The 19,827-nt window shown below is 50.7% G+C and overlaps 1 protein-coding gene across 1 annotated transcript; it reads left to right on the top strand.

The window, feature by feature from the left end:
- The first annotated feature begins 1,525 nt into the window (after positions 1-1,525).
- Positions 1,526-18,013, top strand: LOC132250989 (uncharacterized). Its single transcript, XM_059729376.1, has 2 exons — positions 1,526-1,550; positions 12,766-18,013. The coding sequence occupies exons 1-2, from the start codon at positions 1,526-1,528 to the stop codon at positions 16,503-16,505; spliced, it is 3,765 nt and encodes a 1,254-aa protein (XP_059585359.1). The 3' UTR covers positions 16,506-18,013.
- The last annotated feature ends 1,814 nt before the right edge of the window (positions 18,014-19,827 follow it).

Here is a 19,827-nt window from a genome sequence, read left to right as displayed (position 1 = left end):
GACCCAGCACCAGTCAGATCTTGGACATGTTGCTCTAAAACAGTGGTTGGCAAAGTTTTTGGGCAGAGTGCCAAAAATACCTCATCCTCAACTTGTAAGATGTTGGTGTGCCAGAGGTGGATGGTGAGGGAACTGTGAGGGGCCTGATCCTGCTTGTGGCAGTGCAGCCCTGGCCCCTTCCCCGCCATGAGACCTGAGGCAAGCATTCCAAGAAAAATGCCTTCATGTGCCACACACTGGCTCATGTGCAGGGGGTTGCCAATCCCTGATCTAATGTCCCTTGTGTCCCTCATTCACTCAAACTCCCAGCAGCTCAGCTGAAGGTGTTTTATTTTCTCCTAAACCATCCCCCTGTCCAAACAGCCAGGAGCTGACATTTGGACAAGGAGGCTCATTTTGAATATTCCCCATGAACAAATTTGAGCCCCGCTATTCTTCCTCCACATTTAGGTTTCTTTTTCTGATTATCTAGCCTGACCTTCAGAACAACATAAACTGTGGGCTCCCCTCCACATTGGTGGTGTGTAAGATGTGCATGGTGGTGGGGAGGGGCACGTGCACACCCTGAGAGCACTGGTGCACCCCCTGACAGGCTGTGCTGCCCGCTTAGGTGATGGGCCGGGGGGGGCGGGGGTAGGCAGGAGTGCAGGTACCCCTGCTGTGAGTGGTGGCTGGAGAACGGGGGTGGGAGCACCATGGCTGTGAGTGCCATGGCCACTTCCAGGAGCCCCGTGGCTGCTCTTTGGATGGTGAGATTGGCTGTGAGGGGACCCCCCATTGTTGACTGGTTACTGGGGAGGCATGTGCCCCCCCAGACTAATGTGGCACCAGTCGCCCATGCCCCTCCAGGTCCTCCACCCCTCCTCAAGATCAAGAACTTGTGTTTGACAATAGTCAGCCTGTACTTGATCTTTTTTCTCCAATCCTCCTGCAGGAAATCCCCCCCAACAAGAGCACTGGTTGAGGTCTTGTACAAGGCTTTTCCCTGGCTCTACCCAGGTTGAGCTTTTAGGTTTTCATGGGGCTTCTTCTGGAACAAGGGGAGTCATTAGGGCAGCTGAGCAAACAGCCAGTCCCTGCAGCCATCACCTGGGGCTGCAGTCTTTGCCCCGGGAGGTTCTCAGCCCTTTCTGAACCTCAGCCCACAGATGCTGTACATCAAGGAGCCTAAATCTTCTCTTGTGCCCATACAGCATGTGCTTTGCTCATCTGTAACAACTTCCTAGTTCAGGTGTTGAGTATTTGCTGGAACGGAGCAACATAGGGATGTCCACACAAATACGCCTTGCCCTTTATCAGGGACAGATTTCTGCTACTAGCTTTATATGTGGATGTTCTGGTTAAGTTCAGTGTTACAGAGTCAGCAAGAACAAGATATGTGCCTAGCCAGCATTCCCTCTAAGCTGTGTGGTGTGCGTGGCTGCACAGGAGCACTCATGCTGCACTGCCAGGCGTGTTTGCACGGCCATGCACGTCACACAGCTTAGAGGGAACGCGCTTCCTAGCCCACCCTGTCTTGTGAGACATGGCTGGCTCCATCCTGCCCCGATGTAGGATTTAGCACTCCATGATGGCAACCAGCTTCCTTAGCTGCAAGATCGTCCTCCCTCTTCCTGCTGTCCCCAGCTCCATTCACTACGTGCCTTGCATGTTCTGCAGCTGATGAGTCAGGGACCCTACAAACAGCAGCCTCATTCATTCCAACATCCTAATTCACTCCCCAAGAGCAATCCAACCAGTGAAGTGAATGATGCAGCAGTCCAGTGAAAAAAAATACCATGGAGTATAACCATTAGATTAAAGAGAATAACAACCAGCACTGAGCAAAGTAACATTGTCGCCTTGTGCCTGACACCTAATGCTCCTGCTGGTGGAGTCCAAACTTGCATTCACCTTTGCAGCTGCATCACCCTGCAGTCTCTTGCAGAGTCTGTGATCCACCAAACCCCCAAGATTGTTCTCTGCAGAGTTAGCAGCCAGTCTCTTGGCACCCATCTTGTAGTTGTGATTTGAATCTTCTTCCCCAGGTGCAGCGCCTTGCATTTGTCAGCCCTGAAATGCATCCTACTAGCTCTAGCCCAGCTTTCCAATGTATCAAGATCCTTTTGCATTATGCTCTTGTCTGCCAGTGTGTTCTCAGTTTTTCCCAGTTGTATGTTTGATCAGGAAGCTCTCCCCTTCGGCATCCAGATTATTAACCAATACCTTGAATAGTACTGAATGCGGCACAGCCACACTCTATTAAAGTTATGAAAACTTGCCAGTGTTCAGAAAGGTGGCTAGCCATCTTATCCTGAAGCCAGGCAGAAGGAAGGGCAGGGAGCACTGGACAAAGCAGGCTGCTGCCCATGCCATCTCCTGTCTTTCTGAACCAGTCCACTCTAACATGACTGCTTCCCAGCCTCTGCCTTGCTCTTCAGTACACATGATGTTCTGTACCTTCCTGGATGTCTACATACCCATTCATCCGGCAACAGCATGGGAGCAAGAGCTCCTGTCCCTTCCCACAGCAGCTCAGTGGCTGGGACACTGTCCTGGGGGCAGAGGGCCAGGGCTCAAGGCACAGCACAGGTTTGCCATCACCCAGGCCCTCCTCCCATGCTCCTTCTGAAGCCGGGCCACTGCTCTGGAAGTCAATCGTTATGGTGCACTGTGACCAGTGGGGCCCCCAAGGCTCTGTCCTTGGGCCTATATTATTCAACATCTTCATTAATGATGTGGACATTGGCATCAGAAGCAGACTGGCCAAGTTGACTGACGACACCAAACTTTGGGGTAAAGCATCCACACCTGAGGACAGGAGGGTGATCCAGGCTGACCTTGACAGGCTCAGGAAATGGGTGGACGAGAATCTGATGGGGTTTGTGAGAGGGTTATGCAATTTTATATTCATCTCCACTCTGTATTCACTTGCCACGACTTGGATGTGAAGAATAGAAAAGGGGATCAGTGTTCTTTGATTTAGAGATTCATAGATGCTAGGGTTGGAAGGGACCTCAACAGATCATCGAGTCTAACCCCCTGCATGGGCAGGAAAGAGTGCTGGATTTAGATGACCCCAGCTAGATGCCTATCTAACCTCCTCTTGAAGACCCCCAGGGTAGGGGAGAGAAGCACCTCCCTTGGGAGCCGTTCCAGACCTTGGCCACTCGAACTGTGAAGAAGTTCTCCCTAATGTCCAGTCTAAATCTGCTCTCTGCTACCTTGTGGCCATTATTTCTTGTAACCCCCGGGGGCACCTTGGTGAGTAAAACCTCACCAATTCCCTTCTGTGCCCCCGTGATGAACTTATAGGCAGCCACAAGGTCGCCTCTCAACCTTCTCTTGCGGAGGCTGAAAAGGTCAAGGTGCCCCAGTCTCTCCCCATAGGGCTTGGTCTGCAAGCCCTTAACCGCATGAGTGGCCCTTCTCTGGACCCTCTCCAGGATATCCACATCTCTCTTGAAGTGCGGCGCCCAGAATTGCACGCAGTACTCCAACTGCGGTCTGACCAGCGCCCGATAGAGGGGAAGTATCACCTCCTTGGACCTATTCATCATGCATCTGCTGATGCACGATAAAGTGCCATTGGCTTTCCTGATGGATTCGTCACGCTGCCGACTCATGTTCATCTTGGAGTCCACTAGGACTCCGAGATCCCTTTCTGCTTCCGTGCCACCCAGCAGGTCATTCCCTAGGCAGTAGGTATGCTGGACATTTTTCCTCTCTAGGTGCAGCACTTTTTATTTCTCCTTGTTGAATTGCATTTTGTTGTTTTCTGCCCATTTGTCCAACCTGTCCAGGTCTGCTTGTAGTTGATCCCTGCCCTCTGGCATGTCCACTTCTCCCCATAGCTTTGTGTCATCCGCAAACTTGGACAGAGTACACTTCACTCCCTCGTCCAAGTCACTGATGAAGACAGTGAAGAGTATCGGTCCAAGGACCGAGCCCTGCGGGACCCCACTGCCCACACCCTTCCCGATCAAAACCAACCCATCCACCACGACTCTCTGGGTACGACCCTCCAGCCAATTCACCACCCACCGGACTGTGTAGTCATCCACGTCACAGCCTCTTAACTTGTTCACCAGTATGGGGTGGGATACCGTATCGAAGGCCTTCCTGAAGTCTAAGTAAATGACGTCAACCCCTCCTCCTGTGTCCAGGTGTTTTGTAACCTGGTTATAAAAAGAGACTAGATTAGTCAGGCATGATCTACCTGCTATGAAACCCTGCTGGTTTCCCCTCAGCATAATTTGTCCTTCTGGGCTCTCGCAAATGTGAGCCTTGATAATTTTTTCAAAGACTTTGCCAAGGATGGAGGTGAGACCGACTGGCCTATAGTTGTTCGGGTCCTCCTTCCCCCCTTCTTGAAAATGGGGACCACATTGGCCCTTTTCCAGTCCTCCAGGACCTGGCCCATGCACCACGAGCATTCAAATATTCCTGCCAGTGGCTGTGCGATGACATCAGCCAGTGCCTTCAGCACCCTCGGGTGGAGCTCATCCGGGCCTGCCGACTTAAAGGCATCCAGTTCCTCCAAGTGCCTCTGCACCATCTCAGCAGTCTGGTGCCTTGCTGCTGCCTCACTACAATTCCAGTGAGAGACTTTTCTTGCCCCTCGCTTAGGGACACTGAGGCAAAGAACTCATTGAGGAGTTCAGCCTTGTCCCCCCTGTCCGTCACCAATTGCTTCTGCCCATTTAGTAGGGGTCCTATTCCTCCCTGATGTTTGAGAAAGATAAATGTCACCCAGATGTTAAAGACTCACAGGGCTAATTTATTTCCAAAATAAATGTGATAGAATTGTTGCAACCTCGCCTATTGTTTCGTTAGCGAGAACAGCCCATTTGATTGAGAAGGACTCTCCATGATGGATATTCTTTTGACACTTTGTGTCTAATCTATACTGCTAATTACCTTAGTAGCAATATGAGCTATCCGCGTCTTTCTTTTCTGCGGATGGCTTGTACTGAGAGTGCCTTCCTGCTGTTTCTTCACCGCCTGCCTCTCCCTTCTCAGGTATTACTTGTCTTGCTAGAGTCAGAAGCTTGAGGAAAGCTCCTCTCGGCTCCCATCTCACTTCTGAGGGGTACTATCTCTCTTTCTCCTGTCCTCCACCTCCCAACACCACACACTGCTCCCGCACTCACCTGAGGATCAGGTTCTTCCCCAAGGTAATTTCTCTCTCTCCCCTTGACTCCCGGCATCTACCTCTTGGTGTCCCCGCAGTGCTCCTGCACTCACTCATGCAGTGGTGTTTTCAAAAAAGTAATTTCTTTTTTCTGACTGACCTGCCACCTCTCTTGAAGTTTGACTATCCTGGTGTCCTTCAAGATTGCAGGTATAGTCTTTTCTCCACCCTCTGGAGTCCTTGTAGTTTTCTTCTTTGTCTTCTGGTGCCTGAAGGCAAAAATCAATGTCTCACCGCTGTCTTTTATCCATGGTTTTCGAGGCTAATCACCTGCTTCTTTCCTGGGTATGTAATGTCTGACACCTGACAGAGTCCATCATTGGGTCAATCCTGCCTGACTCTGTCTAAGTAACAGGACTCCTGCCTGAGTCCCTGTTACAGTGTTTAACACCAAAAAATGCAATGTTCTCCACCTTGGGAAGAAAAGCCCACAGCATGCTTCTAGGCTTGGCAGTGCTATGCTGGCTAGCACTGTGGATAGTTTCATAGTTGGTAGGGTCGGAAGGGACCTGAGCAGATCATCAAGTCTGACCCCCTGCCATGGGCAGGAAACAGTACTGGGGTCAAGCGACCCAAGTTAGGTGATTATCTAGCCTCCCTTTGAAAGCCCCAGGGTAGGAGCGAGCACCACTTCCCTTGGAAGTTGGTTCTAGATCCTAGCCACCCTGACTGTGAAGTAGTGCTTCCTGATGTCTAGCCTGAACCTACTCTCAGTCAACTTATGCCCATTATTCCTCATTACTTCTGGTAGTGCTCAAGGGAACAGAGTCTTTCCCATTCCCTGCTGGTCCCCCTTGGCCAGTTTGTAGATGGCCACCAGTTCCCCTCAGCCTTCTCTTGTGGAAGCTGAAAGGGTTCAGGTCCTGTAGCCTTTCCTCACAGCCTTTCCTGCTGCCCCCTGATCATGAGGGTGGCCTCCTCTGGACCCTCTCCATGTTGTCCACATCCCTCCTGGAGTGCGGCACCCAGAACTGGATGCAGTACTCCAACTGTGGCCTGACCAGTGTCACGTAGAGGGGGAGGATCACCTCCTTGGACCTGCTCGAGATGCATCTGTGGATGCACGACAAGGTGCAGTTGGCCTTCCTGACTGCATCCTCACATTGGTGGCTCATGTTCATCTTGGAATGAATAGTGACTCCAAGATCCTTTTCTGCCTCTGTGCTGATGAGAAGGGAGTTCCCCAGCCTGTAGGTCTGCTGCTGGTTCTTCCTCCCTAGGTGCAGCACCTTGCACTTCTCAGTATTGAAACCCATCCTATTCTCATCTGCCCACCCCTGTAACCTGTCCAGATCTAGTTGTAGCCTGTCCCTCCCTTGTAGTGTGCCCATCTCTCCCCACATCTTAGTGCCATCCATTAATTTGAACAAGGTGATTTTCATCCCCTTGTCCAAGTCACTGATGAAGATGTTTCATAGTTTCATAGTAGCTAGGGTCAGGAGGGACCTGAAAAGATCATCTAGCCTGACCCCCTGCCACAGGCAGGAATGAATACTGGGTTCACAAGATCCCAGACAGGTTATCATCCTACCTTGTCTTGAATTTGCCCAAGGTAGGGGCAAGGACCACTTCCCTGGGAAGTTGGTTCCAGATTTTGGCCACCCGAACTGTAAAATATTGCCTTCTGATCTCTAAGCTAAACCTATTCTCCATCAGCTTATGACCATTGTTCCTCGTCACCCCAGGTGGTGCTGGGGAGAAAAGGGCTCTGCCTATTTCCTGTTGATCTCCCCTGAGGAGGTTGTAGGCAGCCACCAGGTCCCTCTTCAGCCTCCTCTTGCTGAAGCTGAACAGGTTCAGGTCCCTCAGTCTCTCCTCGTAGGGCCTGTCCTGTTGCCCTCTCACCAAGCGGGTGGCCCTCCTCTGACCCCTCTCCAGGCTGGCCACATCCCTCGTGAAGTGCGGTGCCCAGCACTGGACGCAGTACTCCAACTGTGGCCTGACCAAAGTCACATAGAGGGGGAGGATCACCTCTCTGGACCAGCTTGAAATGCACCTTTGGATGCATGACAAGGTATGGCTGGCCTTGCTGGCTGCGGTCTGGCATTGGCAGCTCATGTTCATCTTGGAGTCAATAATGACTCCGAGATCCCTTTGTGCCTCTGTGCTTTCAAGAGGGGAACTCCCCAGCCTGTATGTATATTGTGGATGCCTTCTCCCCGGTGCAGCACCCTGCATTTGTCTACATTGAACCCCATCCTATTCTCGTCTGTCCACTTTTGTAGTCTGTCTGAATCTAGTTGCAGCCTCTCTCTCCCTTCAAGTGTGTCCACCTTGCTCCACATCTTAGTGTCAGAGGCAAAGTTGGACAGCGTGCTTTCCACCCCCTCGTCCAAGTCACTGATGAAGATGTTAAAGAGTGCAGGCCCAAAGACCGAGCCCTGGGGGACCCCACTGCCCACATCTCACCAGGTTGAGTACAACCCGTCCACCACTACTCTCTGGGTGTGTCCCATCAGCCAGTTTTTTACCCATCCAACTGTCACTTAATTTATTGATGAGGATGGGGTGAGAGACAGTGTCAAAGGCCTTCTTAAAGTCTAGAAAGACTATGTCCATGGCGACACCATCATCCAAGGATTTAGTTACTTGGTCATAAAAGGCAATCAGGCTGGTCAGGCAGGACCTGCCTTTGATGAACCCATGCTGATTGCCCCTGAACATGATCTCCCCCACAGGCCCCCCACAGATGTGCTCCTTGATGATCCTTTCTAAGATCTTCCTGAGCACTGAGTTGAGGCTTACAGGCCTATAGTTACTTGGGTCCTCCCTCCTCCCTTTCTTGAAAATTGGGACCACATTAGCCAGTTCCCAATCCCCCGGTACCTGGCCAGATGACCATGAATGCTCATACAGCCGGGCCAAGGGCCCCACAATGACCCCTGCCAGCTCCCTCAACACCCTTGGGTGGAGGGCATCTGGACCTGCAGATTTAAAAATGTCTAGCCTTTCCAGAAGATCCCTAACTACGTCTGCACTGACTGGAGGCCTGACAGAGCTATCCCCAAGACTGTCCCTACCTCTGGTAGGTGGGATGTCCCGCTCCCTGTTCAAGAAAGCAGAAACAAAGAAAATGTTAAAAATATCAGCTTTCTTGTCCAGCGTAGCCACAAGATTACCGTTTGCATCTTGCAGGGGCCCTACATTGCCTGGTGCCCTCTTCTTGCTCCCAATTTACTTGGAAAAGGACTGTTTTTTGTCCTTAATCCTGGATGCTAGCCTGAGTTCTATCTCTGCCTTGGCCTTCCTTATAGCCCTCCTACCCTCCCAGGCCAAGGAGGAGTACTCCTCCTTGGTGATAGCTCCTCCCTTTCACTGGTTGTATGCCCCCTTTTTAGTCCTCAGGCATTGCTGAATGCCCTTGCTGAGTGAAGGGGGTTTCTGAGCACTCTTACCCCCCTTGCTTCTCTCAAGGACTGTTATCCTTTGGGCCGGAGGATCACCCCCTGAAGGTACGACCATCCCTCGTGGACTCCCATCTCCTCTACCTTCTGGGCCCTTAGTGCCACCCCCACTAGTCTCCTAAGCTCATTGAAGTTGGCCCTTCTGAAGCCAAAGGCTTTAGCCTTGGTGTGAGCCGTTGATGCCCTGCATTGGATAGTGAAATCCAGCAGGTGATGATCGCTATTGCCCAGGTGGTCAAGGACCTGCAGTCCCCTCACCAGGTCATCCTCTGTGGCCAGGACCAGGTCCAGCAAGGCGTTACCCCTAGTGGGGCTGTGCACCTCCTCAATAAGGTAAAGGTCCTGTAATACAGCCAGGAACCTATGCGAGCATTCAGACCTGGCTGTCTGCTCCTCCCAGCAAATGTCTGGGTAGTTTAGGTCACCCATGACAATGACATCCCTTGACCTCACCGCCTCCATAAGCTGACTGGAGAAGTCCCAGTCCAGCTTTTCCCCCTGGTTGGGTGGTCTGTAGTAGATACCCACTGTAAGGTCCCTTTTGCCATGCCTCCCTTGTAGTTTGACCCATAGTGTCTCTGCCCAATCCTCCTCTAACCCGAAGCTAATCCTTGATGATGTGAGGTGCTCTTTGACATAGAGTGCAACCCCCCTCCCACCTTTCCTCTCTGTCCTGTCTCTTCCATCTAGGGTGTATCCCCAAATGCCCACCACCCAGTCGTAGGTAGGGTCCCACCAGGTTACTGTGAGCCATACTAAGTCTGGGCTCTTACTTGCAATCAGGAGGCACAGTTCCTCCTGCTTACTCCCCATACTATGAGCATTAGTGTAGAGGCACCTGAGGCCTCCTGAGGGTGTACAAACCTCCCTCCTACTCCCAGGACAGCTGTGGCCCCCTACTCCCAGGACATTGATGCTTACTGGGGTTCCCTTTCTCTTGTCACCCTGCATGCTGGTGAAGCATCCTCTCCACTCAAACTGGCCCCTTCCCCCAGCAAAGCTAGTTTAAAGCCCGCTGTATGAGATCAGCCAACCTAGAGGAAATGATACATTTGCCCTTAGGGGAGAGGTGAAGCCCATCCCACCCCAGCATGCCCTCTTTACAAAAACATGGGTCATTGTCAAAAAACCCAAAGCCTGCCTCATGGCACCAGCTCCCAAACTGCCAGTTAACCACATCAATGCAGGCCTCATGATGCCTACCCCATCCTTGTGGTGTTCTGGTGAGGTGCGTGTGCATGTTGAACAGTGCTGCCCGAGCATCGAGCCCTGGGGAACCCTACTGCCCACATCCCTCCAGGTCGAGACTGACCCATCCACCACCACTCTCTGGGTGCGCCTCTCCAGCCAATTTCTGACCCATCTGGCTGTGTAGGGATCAAAACCACAGTCACCTAATTTATTAATGAGAATGGGGTGAGAGACAGTGTCAAAGGCCTTGCTAAAGTCTAGAAAGACTATATCCACCATGACACCTGCATCTAAGGATTTTTTTACCTGGTCATAGAAGGCCACCAGAGTGGTCTGACAGGACCTGCCCCTAATGAACCCACGTTGGTTGCCCCTAAGCATAACCTCCCCTGCTGGCCCCTCGTAGACGTGCTCCTGGAGAATTTTCTCAAAGAGCTTCCCCAGGACCGAGGTGAGACTAACGGGCCTATAGTTTCCTGGGTCCTCCTTCCTCCCTTTTTTTAAAATGTGGACTACATTGTCCCTTTTCCAGTCCTCTGGCACCTCACCAGAGCACCACGAGTGCTTGTAAATCTGTGCCAGGCATCCCACAATGACTTCTGCAAATTCCCTCAGCACCCTGGGGTGGAGATCATCTGGACCTGCTGATTTGAACATGTTCAGTCCCACCAGAGGTTCTCTAACTAGATCCTCACTGACCCTGGGCCTGGCGGTGCCCCTCCTGTGTCAGTTGGGAATCCCGGTGGAGGGGAATGTCCCAGTTCCTGCTCAGAAAAATGGAGGCAAAGATTTTGTTGAAGAGATCAAGTTTATTGTCTGGTGCGACCACCAGATTTCCAAGCGTGTCCTGCAGGGGCCCCATTTCACCCAGTGCCTTCTTTTTACTCTCTATATATTTAAAAAGAGACTTCTTGTTATATTTGATCCTGGGTGCTAGTCCTAGTTCTGTCTCCACCTTAGCCTTCCTAACAGCCCCCTTACAGTCTTGACCAATGGAGGTATAATCCTCCTCAGTGATGGCCCCTCCCTTCCATCGGGTGTATGCCTCCTTTTTAGCTTTCAGATGTTCCTGAATGCCTTTGGTGAGCCACAGGGGTTTTTGAGCACTCTTGCCCCCTTATGATTTGCGTTCGGACTGCCACCCTTTGGGCTAAGAAGATCGTCTCCTTCAGGAACGCCCACTCTTCTTGGACTCCCAACTCCCCTTCCCTCTGGGACCTCAGTGCCTCCCCGGCTAACCTCCTTAACTCATTGAAATAAGCTCTCCTGAAGTCAAGGGCTGCTGCCTTGCTGCAGGCTTTTGCCACCATGCTCTGGATGGTAAATTCCAGCAGGCAATGATCACTGTCACCCAGATGGTTGAGCACCTGCAGACCCCCACCAGGTTGTTGCCTGTGGCCAGGACCAGGTCCAACAAGGCATTTCCTCTGGTGGGACTGCACACCTCCTTGGTTAGGTGGAGGTTCTGTATCTCAGCTAGGAACCTATGTGAGCGGTCCGAACTGGCTGATTGCTCCTCCCAGCAGATGTCCGGGTAGTTTAGGTCAGCCATGATGACCAGGTCCTTTGATTTAACTGCCTCTGAGCTGACCTGAGAATTCCCAGTCCAGCTCTTCCCCCTGGTTGGGTGGTCTGTAGTAGACCCCCACTGTTATGTCCCTTTTCCCCTGATCTCCGTGTATTCTAACCCAGAGCACTTCTGTCTGCCCCTCCTCTGACCCTGTGCTGTTAGTTGAGGATGTGTATCCCTCCTTGATGCAGAGTGCCACCTCCGCACCTTTCCTCCCCATTTTATCCCACCTATACAGTCAATAGGCCTTGATATTCACTGCCCAGTCATGCATTGGATCCCACCAAGTTTCAGTGACCCCCACTATGTCTGGGTTTTTTTTAGCTAGCAGGAGGGCAAGTTCCTCCTGCTTGTTCCCCATACTATGGGCATTAGTGTAGAGGCATTTAAAGCCTCCTGAGGGTGTATGTACCTCCCCACTAATCCCAGAACTATCTGGACTCCTGTCACTTACCAGGGTACTTCTTGGGCTCTTCACCTGTCTTGACTGGAAAGTATCATTGTGTCCCCCTGTGGCCCCATCCCCCAGCAAAGCTAGTTTAAAGCATGAAGTATGAGATCAGCCAACCTGGAAGAAAAGATGAAAGGGACTTGGGGTCATGACTGACCACAAGATGAACACGAGCCTTCAATGTGATGCTGTGGCTAGTAAAGCAAGCAAAATACTGGCTTGCATCCATAGATGCTCCTCAAGCAAATCCCAGGACACCATTCTCCCATTGCATTTGGCCTTGGTGAGGCTGCAGTTGGAGTACTGTGTCCAGTTTTGGGCCCCACAATTCAAAAAGGATATGGAGAAGCTTGAGAGAGTGCAGAGAAGAGCCACGTGCATGATCAGAGGTCAGGAAAACAGACCATACAATGGGCAGCTGAGAGCCATGGGACTCTTCAGACTGGAAAAGCGCAGGCTCAGGGGCAATCTGATGGCCACCTACAAGTTTATCAGGGATGTTCACCAGGATCTGGGGGAACATCTGTTCACCAAAGAACTCTAAGGGATGACAAGATTGAGTGGTCACAAACTCCTCCATGACCATTTCAAGCTGGACATGAGGAAGAACTTCTTTACTGTCTGAGCCCCCAAGGTCTAGAATAGACTGCTGCCAGAGGTGGTTCAAGCACTGACTTCGGATGCCTTCAAGAAACATTTGGATGTTTATCTTGCTGGGATCCTATGATACTATCTGGCTACTGTCACAGATAAAACAATGCTTTATGATTACTAAATGTTTTGATGTTGTTTTAATACATAGTCTGCTACCTATGTGTATGAAAAATTTGCTGGTAGTACTTAAATCTGTGTGAGTTTAAATTGGTGGTGGTCATTCTGTCAGAGTTTGGGAACTGCTGCTATAATGTATTTGCAATTGGTTGACAGAGAGGTTTCTGATCCTGCTGCCCTTGACCGTGCATTTATAATGTTCTAGGCATCTCTCTGTGGGACCTGGACACCCTTCGAAAAGACGTGGATACAAAACCGCAGTCCAAGACGGAATTTCAGATCATTGCATCAGACACCATTGATGCCAAGGCCTCTGCTCTCAACGTCACAGCTTCCCTGAAGGCCAGCTTCTTCTGTGACCTGGTGAAAGTGAACGGATCGGCTAAATATTTAAATGATACCAAGACATCCAGACATCAGGCCCGTGTCACTCTGCAGTACTCCACCACCACCCAGTTCAAGCAGCTGACGATGAGCCATATTGGTCACCAAAATGTCTCCTACCCTGATGTATTTGACCAAGGCACGGCCACTCACGTGGTCACCGCTGTGCTGTACGGGGCTCAGGCCTTCTTTGTGTTCGACCGGAAAGTGTCTTCATCTGAGGATATGCAAGAGATACAGGGAGAGCTCCAGGTTATGATTAACAAGATACCAAAGATCACCTTACAAGGGAATGTGTCCCTGAAAATGGATGAACAAGAGAAACACCAGACTGAAAAATTCAGCTGTAGGTTTTATGGTGATTTTGCTCTTGAGAACAATCCAGTGACTTACGAGGATGCCATGAAAGTTTATGCCATGCTCCCCAAGCTGCTGGGGGACAACGGGGAGAAGGCCGTGCCCGTGAGAGTCTGGCTGTACCCGCTGACCAAGCTGGACTCCAAAGCCACTCGCCTGGTCCGTGAGATCAGTGTTCAAGTGATCTTTGATACCCAGGCTGTGCTGGAGCAGCTGGCAGAAGTAGACATGCGCTGCAATGACCTGATGAAGAACCGCATTGCCACGACCTTCCCTGAGATCAGGAGGAAACTGCAGCAATTCCAAGCCCTGTGCAAGCAGCACAGACAAATCTTCCAGAAAGAGCTGGCAAGACTCTTACCCTCCATCCGTGGGGGTGGGAGGGAAGAAGGGGCCTTGGTGGACATTTTAACTTGCAAGAACCAGTCCCCATTCAATACACAGGAACTCAACGAATTCTTGGAGAATAAGGAACAAGAAATAAATTTTGTGAGCTCCTACCTGTCTGCCCTGAAGGACGTGGAAGTCATGTCCTCCAAGAGCAAAGTGGATGAAATAGTTCTTGACCCCACGAATGAATTTGTCGTCTGCTTTACATTCACCTCGTTACAGGACGAGGAGCCCTATTTATCAGATTTAAAGCTCTGGCTTCAGACCCACTATATGAAGAATACTCATGATCCAGCCCCAGCCAGTCGTGTCAGTGAGAACCCCAAACCCAAACTGTGGTTTGAAGACAAAGAAAGACATAAAAATGCCCGCAGATCTGCAAAATCCCTGTCAGAATTTGCCCGTGTCAACAGATCCTGTGGGAAAACTCGGTTCCTTGTGGCGTCTGTCCCAGATGAGGACAACCCAGGAGCTTCCGTTTACCTGTATGAGGATGGGGAGCTGGTCAACACCAACTTTGAGCCTCCAGCAAAGCCTCTTCCTCCCTTGGTTGCTGGAATCAGCCATGACCATGTGCAGCTCACACTGAAGCCAGCAGCCCGGGGAGAGGCTGCGATCACCGGCTATCGGGTGGAGTACAGAGGAGTGGGGCAGGAGGACTGGACAGCTGTGAGTGTGAATAGCAAGCAGGAATCATTCCCAGTAGCAGGGCTACGGGCAAACACCGAGTACCAGTTCCGATACGCTGCAGTGAGCAAACCAGGGCTCAGTGTGAGCAGTGACAGGAGTGAGACTGTGAAGACATCCTGCCCCACCAGCCCCCCGGGGAAGCCTGTAACATTGAAAGTGGAACCATGTGCTGTCACACTGTCCTGGCAGGCCCCAGCTGTCACTGGAGCGGCAGTCACTATCAGGGAGTACAGGTTGGAGTATAAAGAAGACACAGGAGATACAAGCCCTGAAGGAAAAGGCAAATGGCAGGAGCAAAGGACCAAGAAGAAAGCAGAGTCCTGCACCATTGAGGGGCTGAAGCCTGGGACGTCCTACGTGCTCCGCGTGTCAGCGGTGTGCGCGGATGGTGCTGTGAGTGACCCCAGCGAGGCGGTGTCCGTTTCAACGCTGGGAGCAGAATCAAGGTCGTTAGCTCACGAGTACTTGAAGAAGAGCGCTCTGCTAGGGGACCAGGAGCCCTCCGTGTACGCACTGCCCCTGGAGGAGGCAGCGTGTGGTTCTAGCTCGTCTTGTTTGAAGTACAGGCTGGGAGCAGACAGCTCTCCCGCCCACAGAAAGGTCATTATGGTGATGGGAGCAACCGGGTCTGGGAAGACTACTCTCATCAATGGGATGATCAACTACATCCTGGGAGTGCAATGGGAGGATGGTTTCAGGTTCAAACTGATCCATGAAAAGACCAACGGAAGCGAAGCTGAGAGCCAGACGTCTGAAGTGACCGCCTACGAGGTCAACTATGAAGAGGGTTTCCAAGTCCCCTATAGCCTGACTATCATAGACACCCCAGGGTTTGGTGATACCGGAGGGATAGATGGTGACAGAAAGATAACAGAGCAGATCCAAACATTTTTCTCTACCCCGGGGGGCATTGATCAGTTAGATGCTGTGTGTGTTGTAGTCCAGGCCTCGCTAGCTCGTCTGACCCCTACCCAGAAATACGTGTTTGATTCGGTGCTCTCCATCTTTGGGAAGGACATAAAGATCAACATACAGATTCTGGTCACCTTTGCAGATGGACAGACACCCCCGGTTCTAGCGGCCATTAAAGCTGCTGAGGTGCCTTGTGCTAAAGGTGCTCAGGGCAACCCTGTGCATTTTACATTCAATAACTCAGCCCTCTTTGCCAGCAATGTTGGAGCTGCTGAGGGCAGTGGGGATTTTGATGCGATGTTCTGGAAAATGGGATGTCAGAGCATGAAGACGTTCTTCTCATCTCTAGATAAATTAGAAAGTAGAAGTCTAACTCTGACGAAGGAAGTGCTCACAGAACGGAAGGAGCTGGAGGCGGCTGTGCAAGGGCTGCAGCCCCAGATCAGGGCTGGACTGGTGAGGCTGGAAGAACTGAGAAAAACACAGCAGGCTCTGGAGCAGCACAGGGGTGAAATGGAGGCCAATAAAGACTTTGAATATGAGGTAGAAGTGACGGTGCCTGTGAAGGAGGACATCTCTCACACAGGGAACTACGCAACAAATTGCCAGAAGTGTAACTACACATGCCACTATCCTTGTCTAGTTCCTTTTTCTTTGTTAACTCGATTATGTGAAGTTATAGGTTTATTTTCAGGAAACTGCAGAGTCTGCCCTGGGAAGTGTGTCTCGGGTGTTCATTACAGTGAAAAGTACAGGTGGAAGTATGTGACAAGAAAAGAGACACGGACCTATGCACAACTGAAACAGAAGTACGAGAAGGCATCTGGGGAGGTGTTATCAATAGGAAATATGATTGAGAAGCTGGAAGAAGAATATGATCAAGTGAAACAGGTGCTGCTAGAGCTTATTGAGAGATCATCTCGCAGCCTCCAGCGCCTGCAAGAGATTGTTTTAAAGCCCGACCCCACGTCCACTGCAGAGTACATCGACCTGCTGATCAGGTCTGAAGAACGGGAACTGAAGCCTGGGTATCAGGAGCGGATAGCCTCCTTGATGAAACTGAGGGAGGAAGCTGAGAGAACAAGGAAGATTGCCAACAAGGAGCCCCTGCTGCCAGAGGAGGAGGACATGCACAAGAAGCTAGAAGAAAAGCAGTCTGCACTCCAATTAGCCAAGAAAGAAAAAAAGATGATCAAAAGCTGGTTTGTTTAAAAACTGACCATGGGTTCTTCTGTAAACGGAAACAGCCATTTAACCAAAGATTCACTTTGACACTGAAGCCAGATCTGTGGGATTTTTTATTGGTTAATTTTATAAATGTATCTTGTAAGATTCAATGAGCTGGATTCCCTATATGATCATCCAACACAGAAAAATCTAGAGATAGTGAATGGCAGATTCAACATGTTTGCTCATGCTGGCAGCTGGGAGTGCAGCTATCACCTTATGGGGTCTTACGGGGCCTGGTTATTGCACATGCTCATCACTTGCACTGGGATTAATGCACTTGGATCTGGCTGTCACGGGCCTGGCATCTGAAGGGTCAGGGCTCTGAAGAGGAAATTCTCCCGTGTCTCCGCTGGCCTAGCATTAGTGCAGCCTAAGCAATAACCTGCACATCTGTTCATGAGTATCTGCTTCTAATAAATGCTCATAGAGGGGATCTTTATTCAATGACTGATGTAACCACAGAAAGTGGGATGTATTGTAATTTCTATGTGTTCACCTATTCTGATTTTAGTTTACTTAAACCATGTAACAGTAGTTCTACAGTGTACTAAAACAGGCATGAAGCACCTGTAAGAACAGGTAAGAAGCACCTGTGCAGATTCTAGTAGGCGCTCAGCTGCTTAATGGCAATGGTTCATATAGCGTTTCTTTGCATTCACTTAACCAAAGTTTGGGGAAGAGAAGGAGAATCAACGGAAATGATTTGGCCAGAGGACATTGCAGGTGATGCACTCGGCCTCCTGGATGGTGCTGGATGGGCCCCTCCTGCTCTTTGCAGAAGCTGGCTGCAGGGAAGGAGATGTAGTAGAGGGGACCTGGAGAGTGCTGTGTGATGCCTGCAGCCTGCTGGGGCCCCTGGAGCCCGCTGATGGGAAGCCCCAGGGAGTGGAGACGAGAGAGTTGGGCATGCGCGGCCAGAAGCTGACAAGACTGGAGCCGTGGGGCAGGGGCACCGCCTGAGGGCAGCGGAGAAGCTGGGACGTCCCTGCAGAGACAGCGAGGATTGCTGCCCATCCCTGCAACACCTGGGGGCTGAGAAGTAAGCCCTGGGAAGGGGAGAGGGAAGTGTTAGCAGTTAGGATGTTTTAAAACTTTATTTTATGTCCTGTCTTCCCCAGGTAGGTCCTAGTATTTTTCTCTCTCATGGCCTGGGCTGACTCAGGGTCCCATCACAGAACCATTTTAGAAAATCCAGAGATGACCAGTGGAAGAAAAAACTAAGTTAAAGGTCTTCCTAAAGGTCCCTTAAAGTGCATGTAGTGGATAGGCAAGGCTAATGTTAGACAAGATGCATCTTAGATTTAGAATAAGAATAGGCATGTGAATATTAATTAGCTTTCAAATATCAGAAAGAGTATTCACACATTAGATACATGTGCAGTTTATAAATGTTTAATGATTTGCTTGATATGCCTTACCTGTACTGTTCAGCCATTTCTAGCATGTCTGTCTCATTATTAGAGTTGCTATTAAAATACACCTACATTCAAGCTTGTGAGTGTTCGACTGTGGTGTGATTCGGTCTTTGATTGTGGTGTGATTGTGTCTTTGCACATTTCTGGGTGTTCAGAGTACAGCTGCGGGTCAACACCAGCCTGGCACACTGCCCCCGTCACTCCACCACACCACCCGTGCACACTCCCATCCTGCCAGGTGCAGGCTGCCGTTCCTCTTCTCAGACCCTACAACTTTTGATGGTTTAGGATGATGATTTCTTAATGTCATAAACATTTTTCTTCTGGAAAGTGAGGCCTGATAAGGAAATAGATCCCTCCCTGTGTCAAGCCCCTTCCTCAGCTGGCTGCTGCCTCCTCCACTCAGTCACCATTTAAGAGCTTTTGTCTTTGGTCTTGACAAGCTTAAGTGTAAATTCTTATTCACTCGAATTAAAACCTGGATTGAGAGTCATAGAGAAATTGAGCTCACAGCAATCTCAGGGCCTATTTGATTTCTAAAGTCATAGAGAAGCAAATCTGGCAGGAACCTCCAGAGGTGACAACTAGTCGAATCCCCTGCCTGAGGCAGGATCAGCCCTGTGCAAACCATCCCAGACAGATCCGGTGTGCAATCTCACAGGAAAACAGCACAGGCACCCTGGCACAGCACAAGACATGACACTAGAATCAGCCCCAGATCAGGCAGGGAAAGCACGGCAGCCAATGTGCTGCTTCTGTAAATGGTTGTTAATACAACCTTTGTTGGGGACAATGCAGGGTGGGGACAGGGTTCCTGTGGGCTCTAGCCCCTCTGGCCTGGTGGTGTAGCCAAGTACAGGGGCTGCAGGTGCCAGGCAATGACTCTGAGTGCGGGGAAGGGATGGGCGCAGTGGGCTCTGGCCCTGACCTCAGGTCCAGCTGTGCTCTGATCCCTGCGTGGTCCCAGCCCCATTTCCCCAAACCCCCATATGGGCCTTCCCCCCGCAGAGGAGGGGGTGTGCGCGCATACGTGAGCATGTTTTTTCCACTCCACCTACACCACCCACCCCACCTGTCTCCAAGGTCACCACCCGCTCTAGCCAGGACCCTCCGGGTTTGAGTCCCAGGAGGAGCATTGGCACAGCCCGTGAAAGAACTCCCTCCCAGTCGCCTCACTTTTTGGGTTGTCTGTTCCCCGCTCTCTCTCATGTGTCTATCAATCTGGTTGCTGAGAAGCCAACTCACTGCCACTGCCTACGTGACTGGCCTCAGGTACGAGTGTGTGGATTTAACCTACTATTGTTTTGAGCTTTGACCTCGTGACAAGGGGCAGGGGTGTAGGCCCATGTCACTCCATTAGGTAACTGATGTTTTTCAAATTGATTGGCCGGCATCAAATGACACCTGACCCTGACTGGGCCCAGGTGGTGAGGTCAGGAGGGCTATTTAAGAGGGTCCTTCCAGGAAGAGGGCAGGCAGACATTTTAAAACACACACACAGAAGCACGGGTCTCTGCAGCTCTCTCTCATTCTCTGGATGCAGAAGTGAGTTACCTCCCAGAAACTGAACCAGGAACTGAGTTTAATGTACACTAGTTGTGTGTGAAAAGGCTCCCAAGCCACTTTTGTTTGCTCAGGATTATACTTTTAATACTTGGCTGACTGGTATCCCTCCCCATGCCTATCCCCTCTACCCAATAAAGGTATCTATTATAGCCAGCCTCATTGTATATGCTTGAGAGGAATCGGGCAGACTTTCTTGTTCCTTTTACTTGGCTGAATAAGGAAGACTATTTTCTATGCTTCAGGCCAGAAGAAACACCCAGGTATATCCTGCTGGGGTTAAGCAGCCCCTAGGTCTACAGGGTCTGTGAATCCCAGGTGGCACA

This window comes from Alligator mississippiensis, chromosome 5 (assembly GCF_030867095.1).
Source record: "Alligator mississippiensis isolate rAllMis1 chromosome 5, rAllMis1, whole genome shotgun sequence".
In the NCBI taxonomy this organism is placed as follows: domain Eukaryota; kingdom Metazoa; phylum Chordata; order Crocodylia; family Alligatoridae; genus Alligator; species Alligator mississippiensis.
The sequence above is the reverse complement of the archived record's forward strand: the minus strand, read 5'-3'. Positions and strand labels throughout refer to the sequence as shown.